The sequence below is a fragment of the Microcaecilia unicolor genome, chromosome 12 (assembly GCF_901765095.1).
Source record: "Microcaecilia unicolor chromosome 12, aMicUni1.1, whole genome shotgun sequence".
NCBI lineage: Eukaryota > Metazoa > Chordata > Amphibia > Gymnophiona > Siphonopidae > Microcaecilia > Microcaecilia unicolor.
Genome location: NC_044042.1, coordinates 13,927,995 through 13,941,569, shown reverse-complemented (window position 1 = coordinate 13,941,569; position 13,575 = coordinate 13,927,995). Strand labels below are relative to the sequence as shown.

Genomic DNA, 13,575 nt, shown 5'->3' with positions numbered 1-13,575 from the left:
CTCAGGGGAATGGAATCCTTTATCACTAGTCTCTCTCTGCACAAATAGGTGAGGATGGATCCAGGATAGGCCTCCATGACATAAAACACATTCTTTCCTTAAAAAGGATGCTGTGTGTGTGTGTGTGTTAAAACAGCGCATCAAGCTGTAGGCACACCTGTGTGGAAATTAAAGAGTGCATACTTTCACAGAGAAGAATACAGGCATTTAATTTTCACACTCACAAATGACACGGTAATCATGTTTGTCACGAAACACACAGGGGTATGTAGTAAGTTCTTGACATGACTACTTCAGAGTCTGTGTGTATATATACTAGCAGGGGCGTAGCCAGACCTCAGCGGGAGGGGGGTCCAGAGCCCAAGGTGGGGGGGCACATTTTAGCCCGCCACCCCCAGCCACCGACCCTTCCCCCCCCCCCCCCCCCCCCCCGCTGCCAACCCTTCCCCGCCACTTTTGACCTCCACTGCTGCCTGGTACCTTTACTGGCGGGGACCCCAACCCCCGCCAGGCTTAGTCGTCTTCAGCACCGTTCTCCGGCACGTTCGCTGATATATGCTGCGAGTCCTGACTGATGTCCTGCATGCACATCCTGAGGTCGAAAGCGACAGGGGGAGGTCGAAAGTAGAGGGGGCCAGGGCTAAATCTGTGGGGGCCCATGCCCCCACTTAGCTACGCCCCTGTAATACTAGTGGTGTAGCCAAATAGCCAATTTTGGGTAGGTGTAAAACTTTCTGTCTTCTCACCCTCTCCATTCCATCTCTCCCACTCCTCACCCCACTGGCAATCCAGCATCTCTCTCGCCCTTCCCGTGTTGAAGATCCGGTATCTCTCAACCCCCTCCCCCAGTGTACCTTTTAAACACTCTCTTCCCTTCTGAAAGTTGCCAGCAACATGTTGCGATTCACACAAGCTGCTTACACTGGCACTCCCCCCCCCCCCCCCCCCCCCGAGCTCTCCCTCTTATGCAACTTCCTGTCAGTGTTGCCAGATGGGCAGGTTTCCCGACCAATTGGGCGGGTTTCTGCCAACGGCTGCGGGAAAATTTTGAAGGATGCCGGCTGCGGGTAATTGGGCGGTTTTCGAGCGGCCGCGGTGCAGGATTGGGCGGTTTTCCCACGGCTGCGGATTCCCGCGGTAATTGGTCCAATTTGGACTAAAACTGAAAATCATGGCCCAATAGAAGCCTCACGGAGGGCCGGAGAGGCGGGCTGCAGGCTTCTTTTAAATGCCTGCAGCATTCCGTTGCCTCCCCCTTTCTGTTGCCCGACTCGACCGACCCGTTCCTGTTTCCACATAGGTGGGACTGAGTCAGAGGAAAGGCTCTGGGGCTGGCATGAGCGGCTCTTGTGGTGCTTCTCGCTGCTGGCAACCTCTGGAAGAGAGGAGGTGGGCAGTGTTGAGAAGCTGAGATGCTCAATTGTTGGGGGGGAGGGGGAAGAGAGATGCCTGGAGTCTTCAGCTGCTGGGGCTCGGAGCTCCCCGCCAGACACAGTAAGGTGCACTGCTGCCAGGTAAGCCTGAGCTCAAAGCAGGGGAGCCCAGCTGAGCCAGGCCCACCAAGGCTATGCCAAAAGCGTGTACAGCTATACAAAACACACACTTACCAGCTGCACATTTTCAGCATTTCAATTTGGTGCTATGCTGTACTTAGTGATAACTTAATTCAAAACCAACACGACTAAAGTCTACTCGCTAATAAGCAATCAACTTAATATCAAAAGGAGTAGACAGTTCACTTCTAACTGAATGTAAGGGGGAGAAAAAGTCTTATTCTGTCACAAGGACTTGTCTCTCTTGATCAACACTCCAAATATGAGGGGTGGCCCTTTATGTGACTCGTATAATCATCGACAAAAACCCCCTCCAACCGAGTATTTTTTGTTTTTTTAAGTTTGCCAACTTTATACTTTTTGTTTTTCATCCTGTTAGACTATCTCTGAAATGCTTTGATGTCCCCATGCATACCTCCTACCCATCCCCACCCTGTTAGACTGTCACTGAAATGCTTTGATGTTTCACTTATATATACTGTCGTCTACCAACATTTGCTTATTTCCGATCTGACGAAGAAGGGCAACCTTCGAAAGCTAATCAAGAAATGGATTAAGTTATGTCCAATAAAAAAGGTATCATCTTATTTTCTTTTCCATGTTTTATTTTGTTTGATTTCTATTGATAACCTTAAGAGTGGACTAACACGGCTACCACACTCCTCTACTTAAGATTCTACATGGAATGTTGCTATTCCACTAGCAACATTCCATATTTAGATTGTGAGCTCTTTGAGCAGGGACTGTCTTTTGTGTATGGTGTACAGCGCTGCGTATGCCTTGTAGCGCTATAGAAGTGATAAGTAGTAGTAGTAATGTAGAAGCCTGCCCTTGCAGATCAGCAACGCGGCCGCGCAGGCTTCTGTTTCTGTGAGTCTGACGTCCTGCACGTATGTGCAGGACGTCAGACTCACAGAAACAGAATCCTGCGCGGCCGCGTTGCTGATCTGCAAGGGCAGGCTTCTACATGGAATGTTGGTAGTGGAGGAGTAGCCTAGTGGTTAGTGTAGTGGAACATGGAATGTTGTTACTATTTGAGATTCTGGAATGTTGCTATTACTTGAGATTCTACATGGAATGTTGCTACTATTGGAGATTCTACATGTTATCAATAGAAATCAAACAAAATAAAACATGGAAAAGAAAATAAGATGATACCTTTTTTATTGGACATAACTTAATACATTTCTTGATTAGCTTTCGAAGGTTGCCTTTCTTCGTCAGATCGGAAATAAGCAAATGTGCTAGCTCCGATCTGATGAAGAAGGGCAACCTTCGAAAGCTAATCAAGAAATGTATTATGTCCAATAAAAAAGGTATCCTCTTATTTTCTTTTCCATGTTTTATTTTGTTTGATTTCTATTGATTACCTTCAAAAGTGGACTAACACGGCTACACCACACCACTCTACTCAAACCTTTTAGAAATCTTGCTATGTCCTATGGAAATGGCAGGCAATGAATGACTGGCAGTGAGACGGCAGCACTGCTATGCACCGGGTTCATATTCTGTCCGCATTTGCTCATTTCCCTGGATAAACCCATTAGCGAAACGGGAGCCTGTCGGGGTCCGGTGAGCTTGCAGAGTGGACAGAAGTGGCTTTATTACTTTTTCCATTGCTGGTCATTCATTGCCTGTCATTTCCATAGATAGACATAGCAAGATTTCTAAAAAGTTTGAAAAATAAAAATGATAAAAGTTGATAAACTTCAAAAAAAATAACACTCAGTAGGAGGGAGTTTTTGTCGATGATTATACGAGTCACATAAAGGGCAGCCCCTCATATTTGGAGTGTTGATCAAGAAAAGTCCTTGTGACAGTATAAGACTTTTTCTCCCCCTTACATTCAATCAGAAGTGAACTGATTTGATTTGCTTGCTTTATTTTTTGTCTATTAGATTGTAAGCTCTTTGAGCAGGGACTGTCTTTCTTCTATGTTTGTGCAGCGCTGCGTATGCCTTGTAGCACTATAGAAATGCTAAATAGTAGTAGTAGTAGTCTCTTGTAACCAGAGCTAATATTGTGATGTCATAATGCCTCAGGCCACCAATAAGAGCCAACCTCATCAGTGATGTCACAATGGCTTGATTGTCCTATACTTGGCTCACTTTTATTACATAGCTCTTTGAGCAGGGACTGTCTTTCTTCTATGTTTGTGCAGCGCTGCGTACGCCTTGTAGCGCTATAGAAATGCTAAATAGTAGTAGTAGTAGTAATTGTCTACTTCTTTTGATATTAAGTTGAGTACTTAGTGATAACACAACTAGGGAAGTTAAGCATCTAAGAGTGAGTGTGTGTGTGTGTGTGTACATATACACATATATATTTTAACCAAGACCAAGTTTACAATCTTAGCTGTGGCTCTAACTGTAAAGCTTTTAAGTTATAAACATTTTCACAGTTGAGTTTCACCAAGTGGATTTCACGCAGATCATCAAACAGGGGCACTGATGGTTCCGTGGAAGACAAACACGTAATGGATCAGGAGCGGATAAACACGACCAGGTGCAATGTTGCTCGTCCCAGTCTCAAGCACTCAATGTCCCCCCCTGGGGTTCGGTCTAACTTTGGACACTCTCCACTTTCAAAACAAAATGTACAGCTGCAGACTAAGAACAGCCACATCTGGCCTCGAACCAGCCTTGAAAACCTGAGCGGCATTTCAGACGCATCCATGACGAGGGATTCATAAAGTCAACATCGCAAGAGGGGGGGGGGGGGGGGGATGAAGAACCGTTTATAAGTTACAATAAATATGAGCTGGGGGATTTGTGCTTTGTTTTTAAACTGTTATGCAGTGCAGGAAGTAATATTAAGTTAATTCTAATAAGCAGATTGTCCCCATTCCCTAGCGATCATCCCTGTAGTTAACCTAATGTGCCCTCAAGAGCTTCCTTTACTTTACCAAGGCTGTCATTAAGACACAAAAGGGTAAATATTCAGCCAACGGCAGACAGCGGTGATTTGGCCGCCACAGCTGTTGCACCTGGATATTCAATGCCGGGTCACGTCCAGCCACTGGCACCAAATATCCAGGTTTGTGTGGCCGATTGTCTCTTATTCAGCTGTGGCGGTCCTAACATTAGGGCATCTGAGGCGGGGGGGGGGGGGGGGGGCTCATATGGCAGTCTTCTGGGAGCAGCATATTTCCCCACACCAGCTGCGGTCTGGCATCTCCCCCTTCCTTCTTCAATCCCCTTCCTTTATTAAAAGATGGCGGTGGCAGAGATTCCCATTGGCTGCCCTGCCGCCGGCACTGGCCTCTTCTCTCTAGCGCAGCCCGCCTCTGACATAACATCCTGTTTCCTCAGAGGTGGGCCGCAGTAGAGAGAAGAGGACATTGCTGGTGGCAGGGCAGCCAATGGGAACCTAGTGCAGCCCGCCTCTGACATAACTTCCTGTTTCCTCAGAGGCGGGCCTTAGTAGAGAGAAGAGGCCAGTGCTGGTGGCAGGGCAGCCAATGGGAATCCCTGCCGCCACCATCTTTTAATAAACAAAGGTAGACTCGTAGAAGGGGGTTGAAGGGGAGAGATGCCAGACCAGAACTGGGAGGGGGGGGGGCATCATCTCAGCTCTCACCTCAGGCAGCAGATTGCCTTGGCCGCCCCCGATATTCCGCACTTAACTGCCTAAAAGTGAAACCAGATAGAGATAGGACTGTTTTATGCAGTTCGATTTGTCCGGTTAACCTAGGCCAAATGTCTCTTTGCTGAAAATAAAATAAAAACCTCTCACTTTCCAGTGTGACCCTTCTTCCATTGCCATCTTACCACCTCAAGGCCGTTTCATTTGCAACACTGTCGGCCCACAAAAGAACAGGGCTATTGCAATTGAGTTGCTGTTCTACCCCAAGTGGTGACATTTTCTGGCAGTCTGACCACACCTTCTTTGGTATCACAAGCAAGAAGAACACAGCTTAAACTTCACCATCCATTGTAACAGGGGGAAAGAGGAAAACCATCTTCAGTAAACTATCTACACATGGGGGTAGACGCACTAAGGTCCTCGGAAGAGCCGTTCCCTTACCGATTCCATAGCGAATCGGTAGGGAACGACCATGCATCAAGGAAAGGGAATGCAAAGGGTCCGGTAGCCCCCAGAGCAGGCAGGAACACACACTGTTAACACTACTGATTTGTTTCTATAGAACTGCCAGACACACACAGCACTTCTGTAACTACATAATCCCAGCTTCCAAAGTGACTTAAGACTGGAATTAATTCCCTTCTGGAGAATGACAAAGATGGGATAAAATAGAATGGGTAACAGTGAATCGATTTTTCACTCTTTCAAAATGTACAAAGGCAAGGGACACTCATGAAATGACATGGAAATATATATTTGTTTAACTCAAAGAATAGTTAAGCTCTGGAACTCATTGCTGGAGAATGTGGTAGGTTTAAGAAAGGTTTGGACAAGTTCCTGGAGGAAAAGTCCATAGTCTGTTATTGAGATGGACATGGAGGAAGCCACTGCTTGCCCCGGGATTGGTAGCATGGAATGGTGCTACTAATTGGGTTTCTACCAGGTTCTTGTGGCCTGGATTGACCACTGTTGGAAGCAGGATACTGGGCTTGATGGACCATTGGTCTGACCCAGTAAGGCTATCTTTATGTTCTTAAAAGGTGGAGGTAGGGGAGGTGGATATGCTTTTCTTTATGGACTGGACAGTCAGCATGTCCTCTACTCTTCAAGATACTGTACTAGTTTTAATATGCAAGCTGCTTTTTATTGCGTAAGCAAAACAGCAGTTTAATTGTTTTCTAAGAAATAAATGTCAAGTTTTGAGAAATTGAAAATTTGGCTTTTTGGAAAATGGTGAATTTAAATCAGGGCCTCATATAGCCACCTGTTTAGACTTTAGTAGCCAAACAGCTTTTCAACAAGTCTGCTTTTAGGCTCCTTTGTAAATCATAGGTCCTGACAAACTCCTATAACATGCCCATCAACATCTGTTACTAAATATATGTTCTATCGCTCAATTAGATAAAGTGTATTTAAAAAATTTTTTTTGTTACATTTGTACCCCGCGTTTTCCCACTCATGGCAGGCTCAATGCGGCTTACATATTGTATACAGGTACTTATTTGTACCTGGGGCAATGGAGGGTTAAGTGACTTGCCCAGAGTCACAAGGAGCTGCCTGTGCCTGAAGTGGGAATCGAACTCAGTTCCTCAGGACCAGAGTCCACCACCCTAACCACTAGGCCACTCCTCCACGCAACATTCCATGAACAAGTCGGCCCTTGCAGATCACCAATGTGGCCGCGCAGGCTTCTGCTTCTGTGAGTCTGTCAGACTCACAGAAACAGAAGCCTGCGCAGCCTTCTATGTGGAATGTTGCTAGTGGAATAGCAACATTCCATGTAGAATCTCCAATAGTAGCAACATTCCATGTAGAATCGCCAATAGTAGCAACATTCCATGTAGAATCGCCAATAGTATCTATTTTATTTTTGTTACATTTGTACCCTGCGCTTTCCCACTCATGGCAGGCTCAATGTGGCTTACATGGGGCAATGGAGGGTTAAGTGACTTGCCCAGAGTCACAAGGAGCTGCCTGTGCCTGAAGTGAGAATGGAACTCAGTTCCTCAGTTCCCCAGGACCAAAGTCCACCACCCTAACCACTAGGCCACTCCTCCATCATATAACATTTAAATCCTTTTTTTGAACAACCCGTGTCAAAATAGTACTCTTAACGATAACTTCAAAATAAATTGTCCCCATCAGAAAAATCAGTGAATCAACACAGCCAGCACCTATCTTGAATCCCAACGGGGATCTTCGTTTCACAAAGAAGCCTAAAAGCAGACTTGTTGAAAAGCTGTTTGGCTACTAAAGTCTAAGCACTTGGCTATATGAGGTCCTTTTCTCCTAATCCAAAAATGTTTATAAGTCTCTATTTATTCCATACATATTAGTTAGGAGTGATACTCTTGTATATGTGCACTGGAATTATATCCAAGTACTCTAGGAAGTTTGAAAATATTGGTTTGTATATGTCTCCCCCTTGTACTGGAAAGATTTAAAAAAAAAAAAAAAGAACTCTAAAATACAGAATTACAACCAGGAACCTCAAAGCTCCAGATAGGGAAAGTATTGCAAAATCCGAATGTTCTTTTGCTAAGGTTCTATTACCCTATTAATTTCCCGTTGTCTCTTTCCATTGTTCTTTTCCTTGTCCTATTCCCTAACGATACCTTGACTCTGTCTTCGCTTAACTTCTCACAATGTAATCCATAACTGATTTGTAACAAATCGTAATTCCATTATTTACAATGTATCGTACGCCACACTGAGCCCGCAAATAGGTGGGAAAATGTGGGATACAAATGCAATAAAATAAAATAAATAAAATCACTATCAGATTAGGAGTAGGTTATCATTGGTCGCCAAGCAGTTGGCGAAACAAGGCGCACTCGTCGAAGGGTGACAGTTGGGGGGGGGGCGGTTTTTTCCGCTGGATCGCTGGAACACCTCCTTTGTTTTCAAGCCATGGGCAGTGAAATTTCCGGGCTCCACTCAAGCTCCATGGGAAACGTTTCTCGATTGGGATATCTGGATGCACAGGTTTAAGTAACTGAACGTTTTCAACGTTAACCTCAAGACAATTTGTTTTGATTGGTTGCTTGAAGGTGGCTTATTCCCGGGTTTCTTTTGTACTTGTGTGTATATGTGGTGTACTCCCCAGGGGAGCGCTCCTGCCTTTCGAAATCCAACGTGTATATTTTTGATTGGGTTTCCCTTGTAATAGTTAGTTTGGGTTAATGTGTCTCTCACTTGATTGGGTTTCAGGAGAAAAAGAGTTTTTTAAATTATCCGATTTTCTCATGTAAGTATGAGCTTTTGCGGATTACTCTTTTTGGGACCAATGATAATAACCTATTCCTAATTTGATATTGGTTTTGGAATACGGTATGTATTTTCTCTATATGGAGCTTTGAGGTTCCTGGTTGTAATTCTCTATTTTAGATTTCTTTTTTGAAATCTTTCCAGTACAAGGGGGAGACATAGACAAACTAATATTTTCAAACTTCCTAGAGTACTTGGATTATGTGTTAATTAAGTTTGGAAATCCCTGTCTTATTATAGAGTTTTTCTAATAACACACTGGAATTATATATCACCTTTTTTTGGACTGTGATTAAAAATCAGGACCACAGCGCTCTTAAACGGGTCACTTGAGATGAAATGATTTAGAAGGTCAACTCTTTTGCGTTGTTGTTAGACTATCAAATAAGCTCAGGAAATATTAAGCTAAGGTTGAGAAACTGTCTACTTACTGTAAGATAGATTACTCCTTGATTTTTAGCTTTTGATGACGTCTCTAAGTACAAGGGCTGGCTTAGGAGAGGTGGGGGAAAGCATTTTTTTTTAATCTCAAAAGAATGAGACCCCCCACTAGTTATGTACTCACAGTGGAGGAATAGCTTAGTGGTTAGTGATGCGGACTTTGATCCTGGGGAACTGGGTTCAATTCCCACTGCAGCTCCTTGCGACTCTGGGCAAGTTACTTAACCCTCCATTGCCCCAGGTAAGTACCTGTACATACAAATGTAAACCAAAAAATGGCAGTATATTAAGTCCCTTTCCCTATTTGAGATTCTGCAAGGAATGTTGCTATAATTTGAGATTCTGTTGCTACTATTTGAGATTCTACATGGAATGTTGCTAGTGGAGGAGTAGCCTAGTGGTTAGTGCAGCGGACTTTGATCCTGGGGAACTGGGTTCAGTTCCCACTGCCGCTCCTTGTGACTCTGGGCAAGTCACAACCCTCCATTGCTTCAGGTACAAATAAGTACCTGTATATACTATGTATATAAAATGTAGTTGCAAAAACCACAAAATCAAGTCCCTTTCCCTTCACCATGTTTAAATATATCAGCTGGATATTCAAAGTCAATTATGTGGCCAGCAATGGGATTCTTATTCATAAATGGCTTTTTTTTTTTTGTAAACTGTGGCTTGGGGAATGGATAACATCATTAAAGAGCCCTTTTACTAAGCTGCAGTAGTCTCTACGCGTGTGCAGCACGTGCCCGAATGAGAATATCGCCAGGCCAGCACGCGCCCTCCTGGCGGAAATTTCGGATTTGGCACGCGCCCATAAAACACGTATGAATTATTTATTTCCTCCTACGTGCGCCTGTTCCGGTGGTAATCGGCACTTGGCGTGCGCCGGTCGATCACTGTGTGTGTAGCGCGTGAGCCTTCATCGCTAGATCAACGGGTGGCATTAAGGGCTCAGGCCAGTTTTGGGTGCTTGCTGGTTTCATTTTTACCGCAGGCACTTTTCCTGTCCCATTAAAAAAAAAAAAAAAAAGAAGCCCTTTGTTGTAGATGTGGTAAAACTGGCCCGGCGCTCACCCAATACACGCGCCTACAATACCGCAGGCCACTTTTACCGTGGCTTAGTAAAATGGCACCTTATGATGTTCAACGGTCAAAAGTTATATGTTTCAGGAGGTAGGATGGGGTGGGAAGGCCAAAAAGTTATCCATCTAAGCAGTCGGTGGATGAATAACTTTTGCATGAACAGTGAGGGTCCAAGGAAACAAGGCTGGCGATCCACAAAATCCAAAACAGCGGTATGAAAGGCACAGCCCTTGCGTGGGGGAAACACGGCCAGTGTCGGGCTTTTTTTTTTTTTAATAGATCTCACATGAATAAAGTATTTCTCAAAGGACCTTTTCCTGTGTGATCGCTCCTTTCAAACCACTGCATGAACAGCGAGTACAGCTTTAAAACGGCTACGTTTATATAAGAACAGGGACAGAGGTATAATGTTCCTTTGTATTCTTTTGCATTGTTTGAATATTTTTACTGCTGTAATTGTCTATTGCTTATGTTCGACTTATTCTTGCTGTAACACCGCCTTGAGTGAATTCCTTCAAAAAGGCGGTAAATAAAGTTTCATATGTATTACATCCAACCGCAGCACTTACAGGTTTACCATTTCCGTAGCTGTAGAAAGTTACAAAGTCGCTGTCCTGCTGAAAATTCACCTCACATGGTTTTACGTTTCTTTTAGGTTGATTATAAATTGTTAAAGTCATATATATTTTTGGTTTATAATGCCAATTTCATAACATGTGGCCGTTAGATGCTGTAATTCATCTTGTGAAAAACCACCCAGGCTGAAAAAAAGCAGAGTATGAGCATTCAGAGACTATTATAAAAAGCCCAAGATTGGAAAAAAGAAAAAAAAAAAAATAACACTGGCCATGAAAAGTAATGGTCCTAGTAAAGGTCAGAGAACAAGCTGAAGCCAGTGAAATATGGGCGTTAATTCTATTCGACTTCAGGGCGCATGGACATTCAAGATTAATCTTTCTCCCCGTACTCCCTACTCCTCTCCCAATAAATGCCTCTCAGGCTGGAAGGTGGTAACGGCCTGGGACGGGGGAAGGAATTTCAGTAGGCTGACAGCATTCACTGGCCTGAATAATGAAAGCAAATCACCTCCGCCTAACTCCTTTGATCTCTTGATTGATTTTGTTCTCTGCAGGTTAACATACTTCCTAAGGAGACAAACTCATGTTCTCCAAAGCAGTTACTCCCAGCATTGCCAGCGATTCACCCAAACCATGAGTAAATATAGGCGTAAAACCACATGAACAGGTAGTAACAGAAAATGTTGCAAGAAACGACATTGTTTCTTCTAAGTGACTGATTACATGCACATAGGACAGTTGTATGTTAAAAGAAAAGTCAATAAAAGCACATTAGCTTCCCCCCTTCCTTATCCCGCTAACAATTAGCCTGTAGCATACATGAGGGTGCTCCCAATTTTGCATTCCTTGAACCAGGCCGATATCTCCCTATCGTTATGTAGGCATGCAACGTGCTACACTGCAAAATGCTTATCTGCAAACAAAGACTTGGCCATTTCTGTGTTTGTGAATACATGTTTATGGTACACGAAGGAAGAAGTGACCCAGGCAAAAAAAAAAAAAAAACTTGGCACATAAAACAAGTCGTGAGTCATGACAACACAGGCATTTAAATTATTATTTTGTTCGGAAAAACTCCACAATACTATCCGAGCAGTAGCCTTACAGCAGTGCAACGTCAGAAGAGCAGCAAGACGGTTCCTTCAAAGGATGAGGATCTTCAAGAATTTATGGAAGACAAGTTTGTCAGAAGCAAATCCTAAAAATGTCCTTCATGCTGGCCAGTCCACCTCACCTTGCGATCAAATGAAAATACACAACTTATGCCCCCTTCTCTTATTTACATCTTCTGAATAGTCAAAAGTTTTCTAAAGAGTTATGCCCTTCCATTAACCTCGGTAGCAACCAGATTAACAAATGTTATCTTTGTACAAGTAAAGATGTCCCTCCACCCCATCAATCAAACCTCTTTAATCGACAGCTGTTGCTCCTGTCACTTTGCTTCCACTTGGGACCTTCCAAGGTCCAGGGGTTATAGGCGCTTTCCGCACTCCAGAGCTGTTCTCCGGTTTGGGTGGTATTTCATCTTTGGTTTTGTCCACCATCTCTGCAGCTTTCTCCTTGTGTTGCTCTTTCTTCTGGGCAGTTGTCTCCCTAGGTGCTGTCTTCTCCTCTGGCACGGTTTCAGACAATTTGTTGCCCTCCAGTGCTTTGGATTTGATTGGCCTCGGTTCCTCAAAGTTGGCTTTCTTCGGTTGTTCATCTTCATGGCTTTTTCTGATGCCCTCGTTGGCCTTATTAACAGCAAGTGGTTGTTCATGTGGTCTTTTGCTCTTCCTCTCTGGAGACCTCTTCTCATTCTTTCCAGGCATGTTTATTTTAGCGCCGTCTTTCCTTGGGCTTTCTTTCTCTTTTTTCTCCCTCACTTGCTCAGGATGTTCAGTCTTAGCCGAACTCGTCGTTCTACCTTGACGTTTTGCTACATTTTCTCGGTCTGCACCTTTGTCTTTACTTCCATCTGGTTTCAGAGGCTTTTTGGGGCTGACAGACCTGCCTCGAGTTCCCCTGGCCTGATCTGGTGTGTGAATCACTGGGTTTGCATCGGCTTCTGAATGCTTCTGAACGGCTTTTCTTGGACTCGCAGATCTGTCTTCGTGTTTCTTAGGTCTTCTTTTAGCATCCCCTACTGCAGGGCTGAGGAAACGCTCATGGTGGTCTTTTGAACTTTTACCATCCAGCTTTTTTGGGCTAACTGACCTGCCTCGTCTTGAGGTGTCTTCTTTTTTCACTTCTAAATGGTTCTTTCTCTCAGCAATCCTAGGGCTAGAGGATCTCTCCCTTTTGGTAATCTTCTTCTGGACAGAAGTGGTGTGCTTTGCTTCACGCTGCTTCTCAGGTGGTCTCAAACCAGTTGAAGCACTTTTGTCTTTGCTCTCCGATTTCTTAGGGGCATTGTCCTTGGAGTTATCTTGTTTTTCCGGCAGCTGAGCTTTCTTTAAAGCCTCATCAGGCGTTGCTACTTGAGATCCCTCAGATATGGAAGCAGAAGGTGGGTGTGATGAAGATGCTGGCAGTTCATCATATATTACACTTGCAGACAAAGGATTAAAAGTATCCAGATCACCTGAAAGCGAAAAAGGACAGGTGACTGCAAAATCAAAGAGATCAAACAGTTAATAGCAATCGGAAGGCAAATACACGTAGACAACACAGGCCTTGAAGTCTTTACCTGCCAACACAAACATATAAACACAAGCTCTCTATCAATCTTTCACTGACTGACTAGGCTGCTGCCTATGAAGCAGAATATTAATAATACACTACTTTATATTTATTCTAACCTTTCTTAGGGGCATTTTAAGCACCAGCCATCTATTTACCACTTCTGCCCATTGGGTGCTTATCCACTCTTTGGTACTCTCCAGCCTCGACTACTGCAATGCGCTGCTACAAGGCATCCCTAAGACAGACATTTAGCGCCCGCAGTAAGAAAGACTCCTCTCATCCTCTGCTTTCCCTCTTTCTATTTAAACTGTAGATTCTTTCTGTCCTCCTTATTACTGTGTGTTTGGAAACCGCTTTGATGGAATTCCCTAAGGTGGTACATCAAGTCTAAATAAACTTGGAAA

At 44.1% G+C, this 13,575-nt stretch overlaps 1 protein-coding gene across 4 annotated transcripts in view; it reads right to left on the bottom strand.

Moving 5' to 3' along the window:
- Positions 1-9,922: 9,922 nt before the first annotated feature.
- Positions 9,923-13,575, bottom strand: part of MAGI3 (membrane associated guanylate kinase, WW and PDZ domain containing 3) — a 336,183-nt gene continuing 332,530 nt past the window's right edge. For 2 of the 4 annotated variants that reach the window (XM_030221928.1, XM_030221929.1), the window contains exon 21: positions 9,923-13,070. In XM_030221928.1, the coding sequence (XP_030077788.1) occupies positions 11,917-13,070 (1,154 nt within the window). In that variant the 3' untranslated portion in view covers positions 9,923-11,916. The remainder of the gene's footprint in view (positions 13,071-13,575) is intronic. The other 2 variants (XM_030221930.1, XM_030221931.1) reach the window with 1 other exon arrangement.